The sequence below is a fragment of the Ostrea edulis genome, chromosome 1 (assembly GCF_947568905.1).
Source record: "Ostrea edulis chromosome 1, xbOstEdul1.1, whole genome shotgun sequence".
Classification (NCBI taxonomy): Eukaryota; Metazoa; Mollusca; class Bivalvia; order Ostreida; family Ostreidae; genus Ostrea; species Ostrea edulis.
In genome coordinates this window covers 29,678,071-29,702,411 of record NC_079164.1, presented here as the reverse complement: position 1 = coordinate 29,702,411, position 24,341 = coordinate 29,678,071, and the positions used below count along the sequence as shown (strand labels likewise).

Genomic DNA, 24,341 nt, shown 5'->3' with positions numbered 1-24,341 from the left:
GAATAGTTCACTGTACTCTAAATTTGCTTATAAAGCTACGATATAAGAAATCAATCATAGTTTTTAGTTAAATTTTTGTAAATGTATTTGTTTCTTATTATAACCATCTTGTTTAATTGATATCAACAAAACATTATGATTGTGCTGCAATACTAGTAGTAAGTTCCCAGTGCGTTTACAGCAGTTTCCATATGTTAGCAGTACATTCAACTATATATCAAAACAATTATGTGAAATGTAGTTTAAAACTTCCCACAATTCCTGTAATATCTTGCTTTTGTCAGCCCACTTCCTTTTGAAGGAAAATTTTTTCTTGCTTTCCATGGAATACTAAAATTTTATTTGAACATGCAGATATTGAAGATAACAGTTTTAGCTTTTGTGTATAAATGCTAGACAGAAGAAAATTACCCTGTATATCAAACAAGATATTGACCAGGAATCAAACCCAGGACCCCCCTGCATTACTAATCTGGTGCTCCAACCACTCGCCTATAGGCTGATGTCCACAACCAATATCTTTAAAAGTTAAATTCCTATCATTAATCATTATTTAGTATCCCCTTCAAAACAGAAATTGTGTGTGTGTGTGGACGACATAGTTCTCGATTTTTATCGAACTTGCAGGAATGGTTTCTTAATATATCTACCAAACTGGATACCTATTAATTTTTAAGAATCCTGGTACCAAAAACAAATCTAGTCACAAAAAATACACATCTTTGTGAAATATGAAAGCCCTAGTACTAACCATTTAAAGGTTACGACCAAGGTTAGTTTGTGGACAAACAGACGGACAGATAAAAAACTATATGCCCCCAAATCTCTGGTTACAGGCCCCTGGGGCATAAAAAACCCTCAAAGCATAGTTTGTTTAATTCCTCAAGGGTTGATGCAGTGTAGAAGCCAATAGCTTTATATGTGGAACATTTTTAATAATTCTGAGTTCAAAATACAAATTTAATGAAAACATACAAAGTTAACAGTTGTTTGAAACAACATTTTACGGTTACCAAATCTGTAGCATACCTAAGATATCGGAAGAAATATCATAGTCTTCAACAAGCCAAAAGATGTGGAGCACTTAAACAACAAATTCAATTTAATGACAGAACAACAGTACATGGTTACTACACATGGATGATTCCAAAACTGCAGTATCTGGAGTTAGTGATCACTCGGAGTTCAGGTTGAAAAAAAAAGCGAAATCTGTAGTTTCCCATCATGCTCTTACAGAGCTTTTGTTTCTAATGTAATCACCGTCAAAGAAAATAACTGCTACTGTCATATCGTCCCTCTGAGTTCGGCACACTTGATCTGGTAAAGAGAGGTAGTATGAGATCTGTCTGTGCTCCGGGCCTAATGCATTACGAATCAGATGAGTTGCTGCATTGTCATCTATACTCCTGTTGGCCAACTTGGTCTTCCTTTCCACAAGATATTGATTCATTTCCCTCAGATTCATACTGGTGTCTATTTGGGGATCAATCAGGATTTGTTTTCCATTGATATGACCAGCCACAAGTTTCACCACTTTGTCTGGAGACAACATATCAAAGAGTCCATCTGAAGCAATGACCAGGAATTTGTCTTTTGGAGTGAGATTATGACGGATCACCTCTGGCTCAGATATCAAATATGGTGGAGTTTTATAATTTGGGGGTACAACTTTATTGTCATAGTATCCACGAATTTCAGCAGTGGGAGAATTGAAATACCTTTCCAAATCCTTTGATTCAGTCAATGACACTTTGTATCTAATATCACCAAATGCTCGTAATGGGGCTAGTTCTCCAAAAAGACGATTATTCTTTATGATGTTACTCGATTCGTTTTTGTGTTTATCTAAAATTCGACGAATTTCAGATGCATTCTGAGCATCATGTGTATTTGAAAGTGGCACAGCAATATACTCCGAGTCCTGTATATTAACTCCAAGTACTGCGCGACAGTCGCCTAGATTTGCCACGTAAAGAGCCGTATCATCTATGTAAGATAGAGTTGCACAAGAGCCCGCCATGGCCGAGAGAAGGGAGTCCGTATTGAACTCTTTATTTTGTCCAGAGGGAATGGCCTCCTGTATGATGTCATGGTCCAGCCTCAGAAACGCATCCTTAAGATGCTGCTCAACACTACTAGGCTCATGTGCTGCTAAAGACTCTTGAGCATATCTCAGAATTGCACGTTGATACAAACGATGGGAAATTTCAGAGTAAGTCTCTTTTTGGAACCAGTTTACTAGATTGTTTATTCCCCAATTTCCAGACATCACATCCTCAAGAATGTCATATGAGGCTAAGGAGATGGCGATGTAGTGGAAAAGACGTTCGCTGACCGCACTCGAGCACCAACAGCCACCATGTCCATCATAAACACCAAACAAAAACTTTGATGGAGCCAGTTTAGCGTATCCATCCCTGTCCTCGATCGGATCGTTTGCAGCTAACCTGTTAATGTCTACACTTTTAACTGCACCATCCTGAATGTCAAATCTTCTCTGTTCAAGCTCTAAAATGGATGTCACTTGCTGTGGGGATAATTTTGCAGACGAATCCAAGTCTGGAATTTTTGTCATCGACTTGAACGATACCAGTACTCGGCTTCTGTTTCGTTTGAAGTTTTTCGAGCTGGCATGACGCCGGAGCCACTGCGAAACATGATGCCGAGTTTTATCCAAGGTTATCGTTTGCAATGGGGAAAGAGAAACGTTTCGCCTCAGAAAGGCACACGCTCTTATCATAGTTCCCTTCAAGAGTTACCCGTTGTTTAGTTGTGTAGCATTTTAGAATCCATGAAATAATACACAAAAAGGAGCTTTTTGGTGAATGAAAGTAGAAACAAGTAAATGCAACTCATCAACCTTTTCTCCAAATGATTCGTAATACAAACATTTTTCAAGAACGAGTTGTCATGTATTATCCTGAATATCATTACTTCCGGTAGTTTGCAAAACAAATCTCCAGAAATGGCGCATACGTCAAAGATTTTCCCTGTTGTCTTTCGAAGATGCTTTATCCTAGTTCCACGAGGTTTACAGACAAGCACAGCTGTTCGGAGAATTCATCTGGGCAGGGAAAAAGCGTCTGCTGCTACAGCTGCAGCAGGTTTGTAATGTCACTCATTCAATCCAATTTCATAACCCTGATCATTACCATGCCGTGTGTGTGTATATATAGACTGTTCATATTGCGTCACATCCTAGACATACACTCCGTTAATATAAATTATATCCTCCTGTCATCTTGCACATGTCATGATTTGTTTACTTGTTGATTGATGTAAATAGTCAATACACAGTTGGATGTGATTTGATTTATGTTATGTAAACATGAATTATATAATTAGGAAATGATTGAACACATCAACCTGGTCATTTGCATTATAGAAAATGGTACAAATAGATTTTTGACCCAAAAAATTTAATTTCCTAGAACGATTTTTGAAGTTTAAGAAATAAAACAGATCACCAACACATCGTGAGAATGCAATGTTTAATTTATTTGGTTGACCAGTTTCGACCTTGGGGCAGTCGTCATCAGAACAATTATACATGAAATGAATTTAGTGAAGTAAAAAAAAATGCAGCTGACGTTGCTACAAACAATATTGCTTAACAACACAAATACACATGATGTTATTTGTTTAAATTGTTTCTCAGGTTTTTATATAAAAGATATAGTGCATCAAATTGAATACAATCAAGAAATTTCATATTATATAATGCATTAAAAGAATAGTCTGTGAAATGATACAGTTCTGTTTTGTTGTTGGAAGCAGATTGTGGGTTGTTTTTTTAACTGTGTCGGACGTGTTTAGTTGTGACACATTGTAATGTCAAGAAAATTGATTTCTTCTGTTGAATGATATTGTACGATAGTACATTCGTTCAGATGAGATGGGAAAGCATGTAGGCCCCCCGCTAAAACTCGTCCAAGAGAAGGAAGTACCATGTATCTCCACTATGTGAATAGTTTCATTCTGCTATAAAGTGATGGATATTGTATCTTGTAGTGAAATTTAAGAAGTTTTCCGTACATTTTTCAGGGGTTGAATTTGCTGTTGTTTTTTTTAAATTGTGTTTTCTTCTTGCCATCTGAGATTCTGTTTGTTCCTCTTGTTTATGTATTGAGGTAGGAATTGTGGCTAGTTAGGTGTTTTTTCTTCGAATATTTTTAGGACATCAGAAGATCCACCTGGAATTGGTTTAGTTGTAGATTTTTGCTTTGGTGTTTCCTAACAGGTTTATCTAGAGTTTCCGGGTAATCTATGTTCATTTTGGAGTAAGTTGAAATGCGGAATCTTTTAGGGGGGGGGGGTGTATTGATGATGGGCTGGATGATTCACTCACTATCACATTAGGTAGCCCTTGAGGCTTAGTATTGGAGGGGGTGGGGTGGCCGTAATGTACAGCGCTGATTGTTATGATGGATACTATTTGGTTTGCAGGGGTCCGGGCCCAATAACAATGTAAATACAAACATGTATGTATTTTGATTTTTTAAGTTAACAACTCTCATTTTAAACAGGAGTTTTTAACTGGGTTTTGAAATCTATGATTACTAAACATTGACCTTTACATAATTTTCCAGTATATTGAAAGTAAGGCATCAGTTGTTAATTTCACAAGTTCAAAGCCTCATAAACGCATCCTTGAAATATAATCGTACGACTTTTGACAGTTCAACATGTGTTCAATGTAAACAAATATGCTATTGAAAAGATCAAGTAAAAATGATTTGATTGTGTAGAGATTAATTATTTGGTTCATACAAGTAGGACTTAGCTGTTTTCTGAATCTTCATGACTGTATTTATTCAATGTTGTGGATTACAAAAGGACTCATAGAAGTAGCCATGTTTGGAGGTGTAGCAACATACCAAATTAGGTTACATGTAAATACAATATAAACTAATTTTTTTTCATTGTGCTCAGTCAATCAAATTGCATGTCATAAGTAAAATTAAATTATATGTAATTATATAATTGAAAACAGTTTAATATAAAGTTCTGTATAATTTTGAAACATCATTACACATATTTATGTAGGTGAAATAAAAAGAAAAACCAATTCCAAATTTTATGTGAAATTTTCATTTGAAAATTGTCTAAAATTCAGTTAGTAATGTATTGAAAAAATATGTAGTTTTCAATGAAATATATTACAAAAAATGACAATAAACACTGTATAATTGATCAATATTGTCTTCCCCATCCATGGATTGGTACATTAGATATGAATTTACATTGGTATTGATAGGTCATTTTACATATTAAGTTTCTGGAAGTTTGATGTGGTCAAGATATCAATACTAGGAGTGAATTATTCAAATGAAAGTATACATTGTAGTGTTTGTACTTTAACAGTAAAGCCAAAGGCAACTCACTTGGAGGAGGAAAGAAAGGACATGCCGGATAAGAACATGAAGCCCCTGTATCTTGATGCGCAGGCAACAACACAGATGGTAAGTACATTGCTGATACAGATCAATGCACTAATTGGTTCAGACTCTAGGGCGGTGCCAAACTTTGTATATTATATAGTGTTTATATGTAAAACATTTAAATAACATCTTCTTTAATGCTGTTAACACTAAATTGAAACTAAATAGATAATTAGAAGGAGGTGGTAGTCCTTTTACCAAAATTGTAAATTTCATTATCCCAGGGGTTTTAGTTCCAGAGTGGAGCCAAAATTATTCCAGTGATTATTGTCTTTATCATTTTAAAGACTTCTTTAAGTTTGCTGATCAATTCAGTTTAAAAACTAAATGTGTAAGTGGGAAAAGCAGATAAGGGTGTACCAAAATTGTGAATTTCGCAACCTCATTGTTTTGACGATAGGACGGGTCCAAATTAGTCATGTGTTAATGTTACATATATTATGTAAACTTTTTCATCAGTATATATAGGCACTTTCAGGGGTATCTAAATTTTACGAATGCATCTTGTTTTATTCTGTTGTGGAATATTAGAATTTAGCTTAAATATACAGAACAGGAATTTTTTTTCTAGATTTCATAGCCCTTGGGGCTAGTGATACTTTTAACTAATGCTCGGGTGACCAATAAGGCCTATGGGCCTCTTGTTATTGATGTAGATTAGAAGATCAATGACTGTTTTCTGTAGGATCCACGAGTTCTGGATGCCATGCTGCCTTATTTTGTGATGCAGTATGGAAACCCCCACTCCAGGACACATGCCTATGGCTGGGAGAGTGAGGCTGCAGTGGAGCATGCCAGAAAGGTAAGGACACCGCGATGTCTGTACAAATGTTAAGGAATGGACTATAGTCCTTGTAAGAATCATGCAGTTTTGCAATCAAGATGCTGTGGTTTCATCATAAATTGTTGGATATTGATACTTGTTATTAGATAAGTAGTTCTTGATATTATACATTACTGAATGTTATTAAATTTGTAGCAAGTAGCCGAGATAATTGGTGCTGATCCAAGGGAGATAATTTTTACAAGTGGCGCCACAGAGTCCAACAATATAGCAGTCAAGGGCTGTGCTCGATTTTACAAGGCCAAGAAGAAACATGTTATCACCACACAAACAGCAAGTCTCTAATCTGTGTGTGTATATAAAATAACTTACCTATTGCAAATTAAATTGAATATGATGGTCTTTTTTTTTTTACTTAAACAGGAGCATAAGTGTGTTCTGGACTCTGGCAGAGCTTTGGAAGCAGAGGGATTTAGAGTGACTTATCTACCAGTCCAGACAAATGGTCTGGTAGATCTGAAGGTCAGGGTCCAAGAAGTTACATATAAAATTGTGACAATGTCTGAAAACTAGTGTTAATGAATCATGTAGAAAGGAGAGCTCTGCTTTAAACTGACGTGCAGGAACTTTGACAGAATTGTTAGAGAATTGGAATGTCTGTTTATTTTTTGTTAGGTCCTGGAGGAATCTATGACAGATGATACAGTTCTTGTATCTGTGATGGCAGTAAACAATGAGATCGGAGTTGAGCAGCCCATTGCAGAGATAGGTATGTATATCATTGAGGGAGTTGGCAATATTCCAGTTCCTCGAAAGAAAGCCTTTTCCCCATTAATATGATATAACCATTTTATTTTACCAATACAAACATTAACACCAGAATAAATCTTAATACAATGTTTAAAACTTGGATCTGTGAGATCTATTCACCATAATTGTTGTTGTTTTCTACTATGAACTGGTTCTTATATGGGTACCAATTAACTTGTGATGCAATTTCATTTTTAAAATGAATATTCATGATTCCATTCAGAACTTATCAGAAGTTTTCATAAGAAAAAATGAAGTTACATTAAGGTATTCTGTATAGGTGTGTATCAGTTAATTAAATTGACACCTTTTTGCAGGGAATCGGTCATTTTATAATGGTTTACAGGGAATCAGCAGAATATGTTGATTTTCATTTTACAGTATGTAGTGAAAGATCAGTAGAGGCATAATAATTCTTTTTGACTACTTGCCAATTTAAGTCTTATTCTCATCTGTGGTATCTGTGGACATGACAATCATTATGAAAAATACCTTTTTATTTTGTCCTCCAAAACACTAATTTTAAACCAATATTAACCAGACTGTGCACAAAGGCATCTGATAATAAAGTAGTTATGGTGTTGTGAAAGTAAAGGGGATGCACAATTTCCAGGGGGGGGGGGGGGGGGGGATCTATTAAGAAAAACTGAAAATGGCAATAGAATAATTTTTAAAAATTTTGTTTGTGAAATTGATAGTAAAGTAAAAATTGACGAAAAATATGTGTATTTAAATATTTGAAAGCTTCTTTATGTAGTGTAAATTCAGATTCATCACTTAGTCTATTGATTACTGATCACGAGAAGAAGGGGTTGGTTGGTTAATTTCTATAATAGATATCTCCATGTCAAGAATATTAAGGTTTGTTAATATGCAGTCTATCGATTACTGATCACGAGAAGAAGGGGGGGGGGGGTTAATTGCTATTATAAATATCTCCATGTCAAGAATAACAAGGTTTGTTAATATGCAACGTAAAATCAGGTCTTTCCAAAGCATGGTACCTTGGGTCATAATGGAGACATACTGCTAGTAGTATTAGAGGTCTACATAGAAATGTAGAGAAACTTTAAAATCCCTGTCAGTTTTCTTCTAAATAAAAACAAACTAGATACTTTGCAATGAATTTTCAGGGGAATTGTGCCGATCCAGAAAGATCTTCTTCCACACTGATGCCGCTCAAGCTGTGGGTAAGATACCGTTGGATGTCAACAGCATGAAAATCGACATGATGTCCATCAGCGGTCACAAATTGTATGGACCAAAAGGTTAATATTCTTTAATGATTTATAGTACTTGAAATGCTCTAATTTTAAACTTAAATCTTAGTGTGTTCCTTTAATCAAGTAGTACAATGTTTGTAGGATGTAACAACACCATTACTTTATATTTAGCACACTTCAGCTTAAGTCTCGAGTGGATTTTTCTAGTCTTATGTTTTTCCGTTGTCCATCTTTGATGGTGTCAACTTTTCATGCATTTTTTACTTCTCCAAATCCACAAGGCCAATTTCAACCAAATTTGGCACAAAGTGTCTCTTTATGAAGGGGATTCAAGTTTGTTCAAATGAAGGGCTTTAGTTATTCCAAGGAGAGATGGAAATAAGATTATGTATTTAAAAATTCTTCTGCAGAACGTATGAACTAGAAAAGCCAAATTTTGCATGAAAGTGTCTGTATATGATGCCCCTCAGAGTGGTGGAGGCCAGGAGAGAGGGATGAGAAGTGGCACAGCATATGCTGAAGATAAAATGTTATTTAAACTGTAATTCCTTGAACCACAAATTGGGTTTAAAGTTATACTTAGTAATATGCATGTATCTTAAGAAATCTCTTAAAATCTTCCCAAGAACAGGAAGGGGCAATTTATCAAATGATGACTTTTTCTTTATGAAGCAACATTTTTAGCTCTTCTGAGCCAAAGGCTCAAAGAGCTAATGCTATGGCCATTTGTGCGGTGTGCGGTGTGCGTAAACTTTTTAGAAAAAGGGCTATAACTCAAGAACCCCTTGGCCAATTTCTTTCAAATTTGGTACAGGGTATCATTGGCCCAAGGGCTTTCATACATACTAAATAGAGGGATGTGACCCTTTAACAAGGGGAGATAATCAGGAAAATACAAACAAAAGTAGTGGTTGCTAAAAAATCTTCTTCTCAAGAACCACAGGGCAGATTATCACCAAACTTACACATAAGGATGAGGATATGTTGTAGATTAAAAATTGTTCAAGGCGTTACCCTGGGGCAAAGGGCGTGGTCTCAAGGTCACTTCAAAGTTGACCTAAATTTAAATTTTTTTTAAATTCCTTAAATCTTAGATATTTTAGTCATTATAAGGACTAGGATCATCAAATTTTGACAGTTGATGCATCTTAGGACCTTGTGTCAAGTTGTCTCAAAAGTAGGTCACGGTGACCTACTTTTTGAATTTTTCAGATATTTATTTTAAAATTAATTTTGATGCATATTTTGGACACTTTGAAGCCTATGATCATCAAAACTTGTCAGTTGGTGGATCATGGGACCTTGAAATGCGTCAACTGAAAAATAGGTCACCGTGACCTACTTTCTGAATTTTATGGCTTATCATTTATAGATATATTTTAAGTTGTTATTTCAAATACCGAGAGGTTTAGAATCATCAAATCTTGTAAGTTGATGCATCTTGAGGCCTTGAAACATATTTATAAAAAAGTAGGTCACAGTGACCTACTTTTTAAATTTTGCAGATATTCAAATTTCACATTTTCAATTTTAGATGCATATTTTGGGCACTGTAAAACCTAGGATCATCAAACTTTGTCAGTTGATGCGTCTTCGTCTTCGGTTTGTGTCGACCAAAAAGTAGGTCACCGTGACGTATTTTGGTATTTGACAGCTAAATTACTATATTTCAGACACTATTTGACCTACAATCATCAAACTTTGACAGTTGATGCATCTTGAGTCAACGGAGTGTGTCGACCAAAAAATAGGTCACCTTGACCTACTTTTGGAATTTGACGGCTATATTTATATATTCAGATACTATTTGACCTACAGTCATCAAACTTTGTCAGTTGATGGGTCTTGCATGTTCGAAGTGTTTCGACCAAAAAGTAGGTCAACTTGACCTACTTTTGGAATTGGACACCTATATTTATATATTTCAGATACTATTTGACCTACAGTCATCAAACTTTGTCAGTTGATGCGTCTTGCATGTTCAAAGGGTGTTGACCAAAAAGTAGGTCACCTTGACCTACTTTTGGAATTGGACGGCTATATTTATATAATTCAGATACTATTTGACCTACAGTCATCAAACTTTGTCAGTTGTTGGGTCTTGCATGTTTGAAGGGTGTTGACGAAAAAGTAGGTCACCTTGACCTGCTTTTGGAATTTGACGGCTATATTTATATATTTCAGATACTATTTGACCTACAGTCATCAAACTTTGTCAGTTGATGGGTCTTGCATGTTCGGAGTTCGCTGACCAAAAAGTAGGTCACCATGACCTACGATTGGAATTTGACAGCTATATTTCAATATTCAGATACTAATTGGCTTAAAATCATCAAACTTTGTCAGTTGATATTTCTTGGGTTCTCAAAATGTGTAAACCAAAAAGTAGGTCACATTGACCTACTTTTTTGAATTCTTAGGATTTAACTAAAGATTTAGAATACTAAGAGGCTAAGAATAGAAATGGTGGGGTTGTACAATTTATCAGAAGAGCGATTCTAGGCCCTTGGACCTCTTGTTTACTTCATGATCTTGACCTATGGGTTTGACCTACTTTTGAAATTTTTTAACCTTGGCCATAACTTTTAAATGAGTTGTAATAAGGCTTTCATATTTCATATGTGTGTTCCTTGTGACAAGACCTTTCTTTGGGTACCAAAGGTTTTGACCTTGACCATTTCATTTACATTTAATCATGAGTTCATACATTATTTTGATAATTCATTGTTTTAATATCAATAAAACAAGTAGAGCCCCAGTTTTTCATCATAGAGAATTATCAAATGAATATTATAAGCAGTTTGAAGTTTCCAGTGTTTATGTCCACAAGGTGTTGGCGCTCTATATGTTAGGAGACGACCCCGGGTCCGCATTGATGCCCCTCAGAGTGGTGGAGGCCAGGAGAGAGGGATGAGAAGTGGCACAGTCCCGACCCCCTTAGTTGTGGGGCTAGGGGCAGCATGTGAGGTGGCATCAAAGGAGATGGAGGTAGGGAAAAGTATATGGGAATACATATGATATAATGTTTGTGTAAACTTGAGTTGCATGAAGTTTGGTTCTGAGTTACAAGAGATGATTTTTATGAAGAATATCTCAGATACATGTACTTGCTGTGTATATTTACATAGTACATGTACAATTATTTGCTGTGTATATTTACGTAGTACATGTACTTGTTTACTACATTTTAAGGAAGAGAAAACAATTTAAGACAAATATTCTGTTAAAATAGTATGACCATGCCCGCATTGCGTACCTTTCCAATCGTCTGATCAACAAGATTCAGTCAGCTTTACCCATGGTGATCAGGAATGGAGACACCGATAATTCCTATCCTGGTAGGTCTTCATGTGATCTCATAATAATTTTTGTTCCAAATTTTCAATAAAACGAAAATGCAATATGATGTTTTCAATAGCCTGTAGTAGAATTAGTAAGTTTGCCTATTTCTCACTCATCAACCTTATTTTGTAGGGTGTGTCAATTTGTCCTTTGCATTTGTGGAGGGGGAAAGTTTGCTGATGGCTCTCAAGGACATAGCATTGTCTTCTGGAAGGTCAGAATTGTATTTGTGTTACCTGTGAAGCATAGCGACCATTGAGGATTGCTTTATCCATCGTCTATTCTTTCTGTCATGTGTTAGTACTTTGAAAGAGGTAGTAATTTGATATTTAGCATGTACAAGGTCAATTGGTACACTTTTGCTTGTACATCAATTTACCTTGCACATACTAAATATCTGATGACCACTGATGCCCTCGTAGGTAACACGTTCTTTGGAAAGGTCTAGTGTTTAGTCTCTTCAGCACTATTCAGAATAACAAGAAAATATAGGCAAATGTTTTTTATAAGTTGCATTACGGATCCACCAACCCTTAAGTTTTAACATTTAGAAAAAAGAATAAATCCAAATTTCCAAATTTTTTTCCTAATCAACAGTAATAAAAATAAATACACAGAAAAATTGAAATGACCACAACCTCTATTAAAAATATGGGTAATATATTGACAAAATTGATTATAGTGTGACGCTAATTATCAATCTAATTGTTGTTTCACTTTCAATATAGATTGGGTGCATAAGACAATTTTGTTTGGAAATGCATTTTTTTTATCCCGACATTAACTCAAGATAAATAGGTAAAAGTTGCCCAGAGACAGTGTAACCATTCATTAATCATTAATTTATTAAGTAAATTTGTGTGAAACATAATGCAATGGTCCAACAAAATATTCTATTCTTATATGTACAATGGTTGTTCAGATTGTCAATTTTAATTCTTTTATTTATTTATTTATTTTATTTTATTTATTATTTTTTTTTTTTGGATGTTGGTCAAACAATTGCAATTTTTAATTTAAAAAATTCTATAATCCAATCAATAAATAAGTAAAAAATTTCGCCATATGTTGAGAAGAAATGGTAACTATGGATTTATTGTTTGTGCAGTGCTTGTACTTCTGCGTCCCTGGAGCCATCCTACGTATTGAGAGCGGTCGGGGCGGACGAAGATTTGGCTCATTCATCCATTAGGTATGTTTATAGATTTCAAGCAATGTAGATTTAAAAAATGAAATAGTTGCTTATGAAGGAAAGACAGGAAGGAAGGGTATGTCAAACTTTTGTTTTATTAGCGTGATGGTATTGTAAAGTTTCTATTTCAGGTTTGGTATTGGGCGATTTACAACAGAGGCTGAGGTCGACTACACAGCAGAAAAATGTATAGAGCACGTTTCGAGGCTGCGGGAAATGAGGTACAATAACTGAGAAATCAGTCCGATACATGTAAACTGAATGTAAATGTTGGGTCTTATGTATTTACTGAAATTTTTGTACATGTGTTTTCAACTCCAAGAAAATGTTATTGACAAAATGAAACCTGATGATCCACGATCTAATATCTTTTATGTCTACTTCTTGCATGTATTTAAAAATTTTCAGTCCATTATGGGAGATGGCCCAGGAAGGAATTGATATCAAAACAATCCAGTGGTCCCAGCACTGACCTTGAGGGTCAGGGTTCAAACTCCACCACACTGTGATGGCTGCCGTAGCTCACCAAGAATCTGTGCCCTCGGTTGCGTTTGTGTCGTCATCATCATAATTTTTTGCAACAGACTACAACTGAAGCTCATAACAACTGAGTCGATGTGAACATAAGGAGATAATTATCGTGTGTTCCTGCTAAATCATTTATTGTTTACCTGTGAAAGCTTAATATAGCATGTGGGGTTTTATCAATACAACTATTAAGTATGCTGATGTTAAGAGGAACTTTTATGTAATGGCTAAATTATTAATACCTACAATTTGCATCTATCGTAATTATTGCATTAAAGTTGTGTGCATTTCTTGTCATTTGATTTATTGATGTTTTAAAATTGTAGTTCAAAATCAAAGACAGTTTTCCTCCTCTAAAGGAATTTTAGCCTCTTTCATATTTTAAAATGTTTCTCCATTTTTGAACCAATAGATTCCTCTTATTTCAGTAGAAAATTCCTTCACAATCGTTTTAATAAAAAATTCCCCACCAGATCATTTCAGTAAAAGGTTCTATACCATTGTTGCAATTAAAATTTCTACCACAATTGTTTCAATTGTAGATTCCTTTTTGTTAGATATGATAAAAGATTCCACCACACTTGTTACAACAAAAGATTCCACCATAATGAAAGGCCATCGATCAGGATGGGTTGTGATAAATAGGTCACAAGTTTCACATCGAAATTACAAATAAATGTGAAAAATTCTTTTAAAATCTTTTCAAGAATTAAGAAATGAAACTTATAATTCTTTTTTTGATGCGTGTATCAAATGAAAATTTTGACGGAAAACTTCATAGTGTATTAATGAAAAAAGTTTTCTGTCCAATTTTTCGTTTGATACATGCATCAAAAAAAGAATTGTAGGTTTTATTTCTTATCATTCAATTATGTTTTTAAAATAGAAAAAACAATTAGTTTCTCTCATCAAAAAGCTTGAATTAACGCATGGCTGTGTGTTCAGGTCGGGTACAGTTACTGTGCAGAATTAAATAGATTATACGACAAATTAAAGGTGCAATGGTTAAAAGCTGAATGAGATATAAAGGAAGAGAACAAGTGGTGACTGGATGTATGCTGCATTGTGTTGGAGGAGACGTTGAACACTGGTTGAGTTGTAGAAACAGTGGAATGCGACTCGGCTCCATTTCAATATCAAGTAAAAATCTCAACAGCTCTTCATCTAAAATGCACTCGTTGACTGAGCCCTATATAACGGAGTTCAATTTCATTAAAGGGAACGTAGGGTCAAAAATCAAATTTTGATATGTGGAAACTGGTACCATGCAGACAACAAAATCTAGCATAGAAAAAATAATTGCTGCTGATAACAAGATTTAATCTGTCATTTGCACTGAAAAATGAGCTGAATGGGAGAATCTCTTATCATGGCGGCTGATGACGTGTATGCGGCAATTCATTACAACTGCTGTGCCTATAACACTAAATGGGTTACAGAGTATCTAAAATCTAAATGTCGGGAGTTCAAGCGAAATTTTGCACTGTGGTCAAAGGAAAAGGAATACATGTATCTACCTTTTAGCATCCCTGATCTCCCCCCAAAACTATGAACATTGTGCAATAATTGGATACATAACCTTGGAAATGAATCTTTTGTTTTTGAACGGCATTTTGAGAAAGAGTCTTTTAAAGAGGATATCAGGGTAAGTACCAGTTATATTTGCTTTTTACTCAGTAAATACTAATAATTCTTAATGTGTATAACCATAGTTTATTTACAACAAACTTTTACTTATATAATAATTTTCTAATTTAATCTATCCTTATCCAGTGAACATTTTGTACAGGCTAATTATGAATTAAGGGATGGGTAAACACTGCTTTTTAAATATTGAAAGTTAAATTAATATCTATTTAAGTTAAGATATTGGATACACACCAAAACCTATTAAAAAGAAGATGCAGTAACTAAAATATTTTATGGCAGCAAGCCTAAGAAAATAAGAGAAAATAGCTCAAAAAGATTAGGAAAAGCAGGATACATGTAATACTTTCAAAAATCATCACAGCACTAGCACATTTTGTATTATACTATTGTTTTTAAAGAAATTGAAAATGTACAAGTAAACAAATGAAGTATAGTATATATGAAGTATAGTATATATGAAGTAAGTATATATAATTAATTAGTCATTATTTTTCAGCTAATCCATTTTCTTTTGGAAACCAATGAAAACTCGTATGCAGAACCTATTGACCAACCTGGACTATCAGCATCTAAGGAAACAGGTAATGTGATGCACTTCTCTATTAAATGATTAACAAAGTTTTACAACCAAGGTCATTTTAATTCCCCCTGTGCAGTTAATCTTTCAAGTCTTGACATTTACGTGGCAATTACTGCAGGGATGTAGTGATAATCAACTGATTTGTGCTGTATACAGGTTCACATTGTAAGATTCTCTTGTAAACAGATGTACTAATAAATCAGAAAGAGAGAAAACTACTATGAAAAATAAACTCTTTGTTGTGTGAAATACATGTACATGCACTTTCATGAAAATTCATTGCTAAAGTTATAAAGTAATGGTTTGATTTCATTTTTATATTTTCAGCTCAATGAAGACATGAATAGTGACAAAAATATCCCACTCTCAATCCATATTGAAGAATAAATCAACTTTGTGCAACATATACAGATAGAATTGCCCAGTCATTGTCCATCATATGTGCTAAGGAATGTTCAAGTGAAGAATGAAGAAGTGAAGATAATGAACAATCCTGTATAAAGAATACAAAATTAAAAGTTTAAGAATTAAGAGTGTCGTTTTCATCAATTTATCCCAATGCACTAGTGTTTTCATTTGAAGCTGCTAATAATTCCTCTTCATTATAATCAGGCTCATATTGATATCCTTTGCAGTCAGACATGATCAGATGCTTTCACTGAGAGGCAATTGCCCGGTATACGTCATAAACAGATGGGATTGTGGGAAATATCTTAAAGAGCGATAACTTTATCTTGCAAAATGGCAGCCTCCAGCAGATGATGTGTAGCTATATTTAATAGCCGATTTCTACACAACAGATTACAATCAAATGGAAATAACCAGTGGACTTAATTACTAAATATTTAGTATTTGAAATGTGAAAATATTTTTTTATACCCTACGTTCCCTTTAATATTTCCCAGATCAAAAGTCGCTGCTTGCTCCATCCAACTCGTAAAGCAGAGGATAGAGAGCGGGAACTCGTGTAATCTGTCTTAAGGACATTGGTAAGGGTCAATTTGTATTGCACATGTAATAGGGAGGGAAAATATGTAATGGGCCAGACCAGAATTTGAGCCTAGCTTCCTGAATTTTTAGTCAGGTCCTCTACCATCTCAAGCTATCCATAACCATAAATGATGATTAAAATTTGTAATTAATAAACCAAATACTGAAAATACTTCCGTTAAGATGCCCAGGTAGAAAGTAGAAGTAAGTATTAATTAAATGTTTAAGTTTATTATTTTATTGCAGTGCCTATGTCTATAATGTATACCCATCTGACCATATTGTTTTTGTCCTGTCTGTCATTCTGTAATTCTGTCTGAAACTTTAACCTTGCTAATAACTTTTGAACAGTAAGTGATAAAGCTTTGTTATTTCACATGAGTATTCCTTGTGACAAGACCTTTCCGTGGGTACCAACATTTTTGATCCCATATCCTTGACCTTGGAGATTGACCTACTTTTTGAAAACTTTAACCTTGCTATTAACTTTTGAACAGTAAGTGATAGAGATTTGATATTTCACATGAGTATTCCTTGTGACAAGACCTTTCCGTGGGTTCCAACATTTTTGACCCCGTGACCTTGACGTTTGACCTACTTTTTGAAAACTTTAACCTTGCTAATAACTTTTGAACATTAAGTGATAGAGCTTTGATATTTCACATGAGTATCCTTTGTGACAAGACCTTTCCGTGGATACCAACATTTTTGACCCTTGACCTTGGAATTTGACCTACTTTTTGAAAACTTTAACCTTGCTTATACCTTTTGAACAGTGAGTGATAGAGCTTTGATATTTCACATGAGTATTCCTTGTGACAAGACCTTTCCGTGGGTACCAACATTTTTGACCCTGTAACCTTGACCTTGGAGTTTGACCTACCTTTTGAAAACTTTAACCTTGCTAATAACTTTTGAACAGTAAGAGAGATAGAGCTTTGATATTTTACATGAGTATTCCTTGTTACAAGATCTTTCCGTTGGTATTGAACCTTTTGACCTTGACATTTGACCTACTTTAATTTTTTTTTTTACATTGGTCATAACTTCTAAATGGTAAATATTAGAGCTTTCATATTGTACATGAGCATTTCTTTTGACAAGATCTTTCTACTGGTACCAAGATATTTGCCCTTGTCTTCTTCTTGTCGTTCGCCTCTACACTTGGATTTCTGCTTCCTCTACGAATCTGGTGGTCTTCTGTAAGTCCTCCACTGTTCCAAATAGCTTTTCCTGGATGGTTGTTGGTAATGGCCATATCCTTTGTCTCAATGCCTGATGGTTCTTGCATGTCTGTAGAATATGTGTTGTATCTTGTTCTGCCTCACCACAGGGACACATTGGGGATGGTACCACTTTCATCACTCTGTTCAGATGTTTGTTTAGTCTATTGTGTCCTGTCCTCAGTCTGAATAGGACGGTTTGTTCAGGTCTCGACAGATGGTGGTAACTGTCTTGATGGTTGGATTTTCTGTACAGAGATTTTATTATGGTTTTCATCTCTGCAAGGCAGACTAGGGTTTTCCTCCTGTTGTTGTCCAGCACCTTGTTTTGCGAGAATGTCAGCTTGTTCATTACCATAGACTCCACAGTGCGAAGGGATCCATTGTAGCACTGTTATGCGACTTTGAATGTTAAATAGCGCCTGTTCTAGTGATGGTAGCTTGTTGTTTGTCAATCCCTGTAATACAGACAGAGCATCTGTAAGGAAAACAACTGGAGTTGTGATATTGACTTTGTCTGTGATGGTATGTGCAGCATGACTGATGGCTTTTTCTTCTGCTTTATAGTTGGAACAATGCAAGCCTGTTGGTATTGCTTCAGATTGTCGCTCTCCATTTGGATATTGGATGTATATACCAGCCCCTCCGTTTTTTATTGCATTTGTGGCTGATCCGTCCGTGAATACTCTTATCCAAAATTCAGAGGGGAACTGTTCTTCTAGCATGGTCATAGTGTGAGTTTTCTTTACAATATCAGATTGTTCATCTTTGGATGTGATGTTTGGTACTGATGTCTGAATGCTGACATTTCTCAGTTTATCTTCAGTAGGGTAGTCATTTACAGAAAAGGCTATAGGTTTGACTTGCTTTGGTAGGGATTCATGATGTTCTCTTTGTAAAGCTCTTGTCTCTAATACAAAACTTGATCTTTTCAGTCTGCCTGATGAGAGTTGCGTTAGTCTATTATTCATTGGGTGATCTTCAGTACAGCAGTATTTTGCGGCTTGTAACATTGCATTGCACTCCCTTCTCTTACTTAGCGGAGTTATGTTTGTTATCTCCTCCATACTATGTATTGGGGTTGACTTCATGGCACCTGTGATGATTCGTAGTGCCTGGTTCTGTACTTTGTCTAAGGTCTGTAGGTGTGTTTTTGCTGCTGTCATCCATGAGGTAGATCCATATTCGAGATGTGGACGAACATTCCCCTGGTAAACTGATTTTAATATTTTTTCATTGGCACCCCAATTTGTTCCTGCCAATTTCCTCATGATGCTTAGTTTTCTTCTTGCTTTTGCTTCAGCTGATGTTATATGCTGCTTCCATGTCATTCTTTTATCAAAGGTTACTCCAAGATATGTTTGTTGGTCTTCAATCTCTAGTGATGTGCTGCCCAGATTAAGCTGTACAGTTTGGTTTTTCTGGGAGAGTGAGAACAGAGTTCCAGTTGTTTTTTCTCTGTTGATTGTAACACACCATTTCTCAGCCCATGTCACTACCCTGTCTAAAGCAGTTTGTATTCTGTATTTTGCTGTGGTTGTATATTCCTCTGAGCACCAGAGAACAAGATCGTCTGCATAAAGGGCTGTGCGTACACCTTTTGGTAGCTGTTGAACAAGATCGTTCATATAGAGGATAAAAAGGGTCGGCGGGAGTACTCCTCCCTGTGGAACCCCTTGTCGTAGAAGGACTTTTTCCACACTGTCCATCAACCAAAACTCTGGCTTTTTTGCTGTTCAAATATGATTTGATCCATTTGTACATTCTACCACCGATTCCAGATCTGAGCAATTTTACTAGTAGTCCATCTTTCCATACTTTATCAAAGGCTTTTTGTAGATCTATGAATACAGCAAGTGTTACTTTTTTGGCTTGGAAGGCATCTTCAATAACCTGTGCTAGATGTGTTGTCTGGTCTTCTGTACTTTTGTATTGTCTAAAGCCTGCTTGTTCATGTCCAATGATCTTCTCTGATTCTAAATAGACTTGCATGCACTTGTTGATTATACGTTCTATCAGTTTACAGCAACTGCTTGTTTAGGCTTATAGGGTGATAGCTGGAAGCTTTTGACTTGTTCTTTCCTCTCTTTAGTATTGGCATCATTATAGCATCTTTCCAAAATTGTGGTACTTGTCCTTGAATCCAACTTAGATTGAAGATATCAAGCAGTGTTTTCAGTGCTGAGTTACCAAGGTGTTGTAACATCTCATTGGTGATGTTGTCGGGACCTGGAGACTTTTTCTTTTTCAACTTTTTTAAGGATCTTTTCAATTCATCAATTGTGATCTCTCTCTGCATTATATCATGTGTAGCTTGTTTTGATCTCTCTCTTTCTTCTCATCTTACTTCTTTTTTAAGAGATGAAGGAATGTTCGTATCACTCTCAGTCTGGTAACCTTTTGCAAAAGCATTTGCTGCAGTTTTGCCAGTGGTCGTTTGTCCTTGATGTTCTAGCGTGATGGTATGGCCTCTATTTCCTTCATCATTAAGAGCTTTTGTTAAATTCCATAGCTTTTTTGAATCTTTTTCCATATTGAGAGATGCTGTCTTTTCTCTCCATCCACGTCTCTGGCATTGAAGCTTAGTTCTTAGGTGGTTTGCTTTGCTTTGTTGGAGCTTGATGTTATTTTCTTGACTTGGATTTGCCTAGGCCTCTTCTCTTGCTGTTGTGAGTGCATCATGCATTTGTTGGATTTCATTGCACCAGTATGGCTTGTAGTCTTTTCTCACACCCCTTGGTATACTCTCTTTTGCTGCTTTCACTATGCTTGCATTGAATATCTTGACAACATTGTTGATGTTCTTGCCTTCTATTTCTATGTCTTTTGTGAGTTGATCAGTACATGTTTCGAATTTCTTCCAGTTTGCTTTCTTATAATTCCATTGAGGTGGGGGAGCATGCAAAGGTATTCCTGTTTCTTTGATGGATAGTATAACAGGTCGATGGTCACTGCCTCCTAACTGATCACATACTTTTCTGCTGATATTCCTATGCACGTCACCTGAGCAAAAAGCCAGATCTGGTGTAGTTGTTGTGTGCCATCGACGTGAGTAGAAGGTAGGAGTATCAGTTGGATCATTGATGAGAATAAGGTGGTGTTTATCTTGCCAATCTTCTATGTCTTTGCCCTTGTGACCTTGGCCATCTTCGGAATTGGCCATTATCGGGGGCATTTGTGTTTCACAAACGCATTTTGTTTTTATTTTTCATGGAATGATAAAAAAGGTGTTTTGTTTGCAAATAAGAGATTCTTGAGTCTAATTTTTGCTGTGATTTGGTGTATGATATAAATATCTAATAAAACATGCCTAAAAGATTCAGATATAACTGTTCGAATTTTTTTTTTTATGAAAAATAAAAATGTTATTTAATATTTTCTAAATCTACAGATAAAATCTTCAAAAGACATGAGATATATGGAAGAAATATATTATAAAAAGAAATTTGAAACGAATGACCAAATTTCTGAGATAATCAATATATTCATATATGTACGAGAGAAAAAAGTACCGAACCCGATCAAAATTGAAAGTTACTAAATTAATCATATTGTTGCCAATTGTAGGCACTGTTCATCAGGACAGTAGTTTCCTTTATAAATACTTCAAGAGAATGTAGTTTTCTGATTACAATGTTCTCTATGACTACTTTTTTATAATTCCGATTGGGCTTGGTTCAAATTTGAAAAATCGTAATTCTGAATTTTGTCCATTTCATTTCAGCGATATATCTCTTTTCTACCTGACATGTTTTTTGAAGATTTTATCCATAGATTTAAAAAATGTGAGCAAACTAGGAAAAATTGTTTTAGCACAGTAAAACTGATGTCTCCCCTTCCATTTTCCATAGTTTTTTTTAAACACTACGGATCGTCTCTAAAGTTGAAAATTAAGAGTTACGGTACATAACAATCACCTATATGTGCTTCAACCAAGGAACAGTGTTGTGAACATATGACAGTAAATTAAACTTACCAACATACCAAATATCAAAGGCTTATGTCAAAAGACAAAAAATTATGGTCAGGAAGGAGAAGAATTCACACTTAAACAATACCTTTCTTGGAAACATAATAACGTTTTCAATTTTCATAAACATTTGTTATTTAAAAAATTAGAATGTCCGAGTCGTTTAGGCATGTTTTCTTAGATACTCATATTATGCATCAAACCACAGCGAAATTTGTACTCTAGAGTATCTTATTTGCAAACAAAGTACGTTTTTTATCATTCCAGGATAAATCACAAAAAAATTCATATAAAATACTTGAGAGCTTGCATCACTCTTTCGGTGGTGAAATCATACTTCACAAGAGGCATTTTAACGATCTATTAAATAAAAATTTAGTGTAATGAGCTACCTTAAGCACCCAATATCATTATTTCTTACATGAAATTTATAACACAACAGAGCTTGAAATAATACAGTAGATGGTCCGGGGCCAGTAATTTATGGATTTGGGCTAGTGATTTGTAAAGAACATGTGCCCTTGGGGCAAGTTAATTTTAAGTGCCTTAGAAGTAGCTGTCTACTTTTGCAATGTTTTCGTAATTCAGTGACATTACACTTTCACAAATGACAAGAAAGATGAAGATGACGCTGACTGTTTTCTAAGTGAAAAACATGAATAGCAAGATTATTGCATTTTTTAAAACCGCTATTGATGCTAGTCTGAATAAACAAGATACTACATGCATGCAGGCCTACTCATGAAAATTGGGTCAGTCATTTTCATATCAACTGGTCCGACGGGACAGTAAAAGTTATCAATTGACCAGTAAAATCAAGTTGATAGCCCAAGTGACCAGTGAATGAAAATGATTATTTCTAGCCCTGCACAGTCATGACAAGTACATTTATATATCATTTCATGTATTGGATGGACATAAAAACTGAACTTTAAAACTGCTTGAAAGATTTTTAAAAAGTTTTATTTAAATTTTGTTGACAACATAGAAGTCACAACAACATTGCACATCAATTAAAAAATAATTAAACAATAATTATAGTGTAGGTACACTTATAGTAAAATACATCATAAAATTTGATATCATGTCATGGGGGAAAATCCATTTCTAAAAACATGTACAAAGGAACATGTATTAGGCATTTGCCTACTTATTTTCAAGTGTAAAACTATTTAAAAATATAAAAGATTTTGGGATTAGATGCCGTAAAATAAATGTATTAAAAACATTGAGACTGCTGCCATATTTCATTCCAAAGTAAAAATTTGTACTCTTCATACATTGCACACACAATGACTTTTAAAAACTTTACCTCTCTTTAAAAACACCTATTGCAGATCGTCAGATTGAAGTGGATATCTGATATCACAAGCAATCTTAATTACGGCAGACAACAGATAAAGTTGTGTAAAGCAGGAACAGTCAACAACACTGTCATCAACAGTCAACAACACTGTCATTGTTCTATTATACGTCATACTGGGAGGATTTTATCCAGACATACAGTACATTCACAGGTGTTCTATATAAATACACGTATTCCCAATACTATATCGTAGTCCACCCCCTACCCTGGCATGATATTCAATTTCCGAAATCTACAAACACGTACATTTTTACACAAAACGTATGACTTTACACATGAAGCTCATATTAATCAAATAGAGTGTTGCCAGCTCAAGGTTTGGATGAACAGAGATTCCTATAAAGTGAATCTTCTCAGCGCTCACGTCTCAGATTTCCGCGACTTCCTCCTCTGTATAGGAGCTGCCTCGGGAGACGACATATTGGAAAGCCTCGCCTTTGCATCCTCCAGAGTCTTTTTAAGTTCCTCCTGAAGTAAAGCAGAAAATTTTAAGTGCTATTAACCATATTGTTTCCATTAATAACAAGAGGCCCAAGGGCCTAGAATCGCTCTTCTAATAAATTGTACAACTCCACCATTTCTATTCTTAGCCTCTTAGTATTCTAAATCTTAAGTTAAAACCTAAGAATTCAAAAAAGTAGGTCAATGTGACCTACTTTTTGGTTTACACATTTTGAGAACCCAAGAAATATCAACTGACAAAGTTTGATGATTTTAAGCCAATTAGTATCTGAATATTGAAATATAGCTGTCAAATTCCAATCGTAGGTCATGGTGACCTACTTTTTGGTCAGTAAACTCCGAACATGCAAGACCCATCAACTGACAAAGTTTGATGACTGTAGGTCAAATAGTATCTGAAATATATAAATATAGCCGTCCAATTCCAAAAGTAGGTCATGGTGACCTACTTTTTCATCAACACCCTTCAAACATGCAAGACCCAACAACTGACAAAGTTTGATGACTGTAGGTCAAATAGTATCTGAATTATATAAATATAGCCTTCCAATTCCAAAAGTAGGTCACAGTGACCTACTTTTTGGTCGACACCCTTTGAACATGCAAGACGCATCAACTGACAAAGTTTGATGACTGTAGGTCAAATAGTATCTGAAATATATAAATATAGCCGTCCAATTCCAAAAGTAGGTCAAGGTGACCTACTTTTTCGTCAACACCCTTCAAACATGCAAGACCCAACAACTGACAAAGTTTGATGACTGTAGGTCAAATAGTATC

At 35.2% G+C, this 24,341-nt stretch overlaps 4 protein-coding genes across 5 annotated transcripts in view; 1 reads left to right on the top strand and 3 right to left on the bottom strand.

Moving 5' to 3' along the window:
* Positions 1-914: 914 nt before the first annotated feature.
* LOC125663936 (pyruvate dehydrogenase [acetyl-transferring]-phosphatase 1, mitochondrial-like) lies at positions 915-2,912 on the bottom strand. Its single transcript, XM_048896389.2, has one exon. It carries the CDS (start codon positions 2,738-2,740, stop codon positions 1,223-1,225), a length of 1,518 nt encoding a protein of 505 aa, XP_048752346.2. The 5' UTR covers positions 2,741-2,912; the 3' UTR covers positions 915-1,222.
* Positions 2,913-2,965: 53 nt separating this feature from the next.
* On the top strand, positions 2,966-13,617 carry LOC125663938 (cysteine desulfurase-like). The gene is made up of 13 exons (XM_048896390.2): positions 2,966-3,104; positions 5,365-5,462; positions 6,127-6,243; positions 6,421-6,558; positions 6,649-6,747; positions 6,901-6,994; positions 8,169-8,303; positions 11,089-11,246; positions 11,491-11,596; positions 11,733-11,814; positions 12,709-12,792; positions 12,924-13,013; positions 13,201-13,617. The coding sequence occupies exons 1-13, from the start codon at positions 2,966-2,968 to the stop codon at positions 13,262-13,264; spliced, it is 1,404 nt and encodes a 467-aa protein (XP_048752347.2). The 3' UTR covers positions 13,265-13,617.
* A 4,349-nt stretch (positions 13,618-17,966) lies between these two features.
* Positions 17,967-19,472, bottom strand: LOC130047520 (uncharacterized). The gene has a single exon (XM_056142793.1). The coding sequence runs from the start codon at positions 19,470-19,472 to the stop codon at positions 17,967-17,969; it is 1,506 nt and encodes a 501-aa protein (XP_055998768.1).
* A 3,202-nt stretch (positions 19,473-22,674) lies between these two features.
* Positions 22,675-24,341, bottom strand: part of LOC125663931 (protein Jumonji-like) — a 43,288-nt gene continuing 41,621 nt past the window's right edge. For both annotated transcript variants that reach the window (XM_048896380.2, XM_048896379.2), the window contains exon 22: positions 22,675-23,567. In XM_048896380.2, the coding sequence (XP_048752337.2) occupies positions 23,460-23,567 (108 nt within the window). In that variant the 3' untranslated portion in view covers positions 22,675-23,459. The remainder of the gene's footprint in view (positions 23,568-24,341) is intronic.